The sequence below is a fragment of the Benincasa hispida genome, chromosome 12 (assembly GCF_027475165.1).
Source record: "Benincasa hispida cultivar pf3 chromosome 12, pf3_genome.v1.1, whole genome shotgun sequence".
NCBI lineage: Eukaryota > Viridiplantae > Streptophyta > Magnoliopsida > Cucurbitales > Cucurbitaceae > Benincasa > Benincasa hispida.
Window position 1 is genome coordinate 11515766 of NC_143489.1, and position 1870 is coordinate 11517635.

The window sequence follows — 1870 nt, forward strand, 5'->3', positions numbered from 1 at the left end:
GATAAATAGAAGACAGATTTTTGTTTGTTTTTTTCTAGATTTGAATGTGAAAGGAGAGATAAACTAAAATTGTAAATTAAGGATAGAGAGGATTATTATCAAAGCAAATTTATTCCGTAAGATATAATTGATTGAAGCATGGTCTCAAATTCAAATGGAAAACTCATCAAATTCTTAAACAGTCAAATGCAAAAAACCAACCAAACAGAATCAAGTATGGAATGGGCTTAACTTAAACAGTAGTCAAATGCAAAATAATAAAATAGATAAAATCCCATTAATTAATTAATCTAAGGCATCATCATCCCAAGGACGGCAACCAGCAGGGCGAGGAAGCCAAAATGGGCGGAAACAACCGCTTTGGTGGCGGCAGATGGCGGCGGCGGAGCGGATCCACCAGGAAGTGGGGAATTGGCCGGAGCCATATTCATGACGGTAATGACGAGCTTCTGGCCTTTCCCACAGTGCCCTTCTTTGCCACAAATATACCATTTTTTTCCAGGTTTGGCGAGAACAATGGCGTCGTTTCCGGTGGTCAATGCATTCTGGCCGTCTTTTGGCACTGAGCAATCGTGGAAATCACTGCCGTTCACCTTGAACACATTGTGGTCTCCTACTGGGTAGTTGAAAACTGAAACCCAAAAGAATAATTCCATTTTAGCCGAGAATTACATGAATTGTGTATTATATTTTCAGTGTATATCCCCATTTTGAATTTTAAAGGTTACAATGTGTTAGAAATATAGTATTATCATTCATACCATAAACTCAATTATTATTTTCAAATTAAAATGTGAATGATGTAATGTATTGTGAATTATATAAGTATACAAAAAAGAAATTCACATAAAGCATATAAATAAATTAATTAATAATAATTTATATTCGGCCAGAATAATTACACATTGTTTTATGGTTTATAAATATAGAATCCAATACATTTATAACAATGATTTAAATTAAAATCCAATTGCTAAATATGCTTCTAAATACATATCTAAAGGTATGAAATACAATTGTATTTTCATTGAATTCTTTGTTTTCAAATTTATGGTTTTAGATTACTTATCAAACAGATCTTGTATAACAATTTAAAATCTATTTGTTTATGAAAAATACACGTCATTTTAGGTGCATCCTAGGGTATTGCACCATCTTTTAACGGCCTATCGAATTGTCTAACCACATTTTTTTAAGTGAAAAGCTCTCTTCCTATTTAATAATGTTTTGAAGGTGTTTTAAAATTTTTATTTTTTATTGTACGATCTATTTAGTATACAATATTTTATTATGATAGTAGTTAGACTATTAAAAAAAGGGTCTTTTTAAATATAAAAAATATTTTTAGGATTTTTTTATTTATAAGAATTTTTCTTAATAAAAATTAAAAAGAGATAATAATTATTGGAAATTATTTTTTATTTATAACTCTGTTTAACACAATAAAAAAACGTGAATAACTTAGTGAATTGAATAAAACGACTTACTGAGAATATCACCGACGTTGAACATTTTGTCATTAGCCCACAATGTATAATTGACACCAACATTCCAACCAGCATCATCTCCGACGGTGTAATTGGTGGCCAGAGCGGAGGGGGCAAAAGCGACCGCCGCAATGGAGAGGAAGACAAAGAGATGAGAAGTGGAGATGGCCATTGGAGAAGGCTTTGAAATGGGTTTTGTGTAGTAATTAGGAGTTAATTTGGGGTGTGGGATGTGATGGAAAATGAGGTTTGGGTTGGTTGGTATTTATAGATATATGTTTGTTTTAATGAGGGGAGCCGGCCATGGGCGGCCGGCTGTGGGCTGCCGAATGGGTTGGTATTTTGACAGCTTGTAGAGAAAAGCCAGAGCAATGCAAATGCGT

At 33.3% G+C, this 1870-nt stretch overlaps 1 protein-coding gene across 1 annotated transcript; it reads right to left on the bottom strand.

Moving 5' to 3' along the window:
• Positions 1 to 290: 290 nt before the first annotated feature.
• Positions 291 to 1659, bottom strand: LOC120067391 (blue copper protein 1a-like). The gene is made up of 2 exons (XM_039018959.1): positions 1488 to 1659; positions 291 to 631 (listed from the first exon to the last, which is right to left on the bottom strand). The coding sequence occupies exons 1-2, from the start codon at positions 1657 to 1659 to the stop codon at positions 291 to 293; spliced, it is 513 nt and encodes a 170-aa protein (XP_038874887.1).
• Between the last annotated feature and the right edge of the window lie 211 nt (positions 1660 to 1870).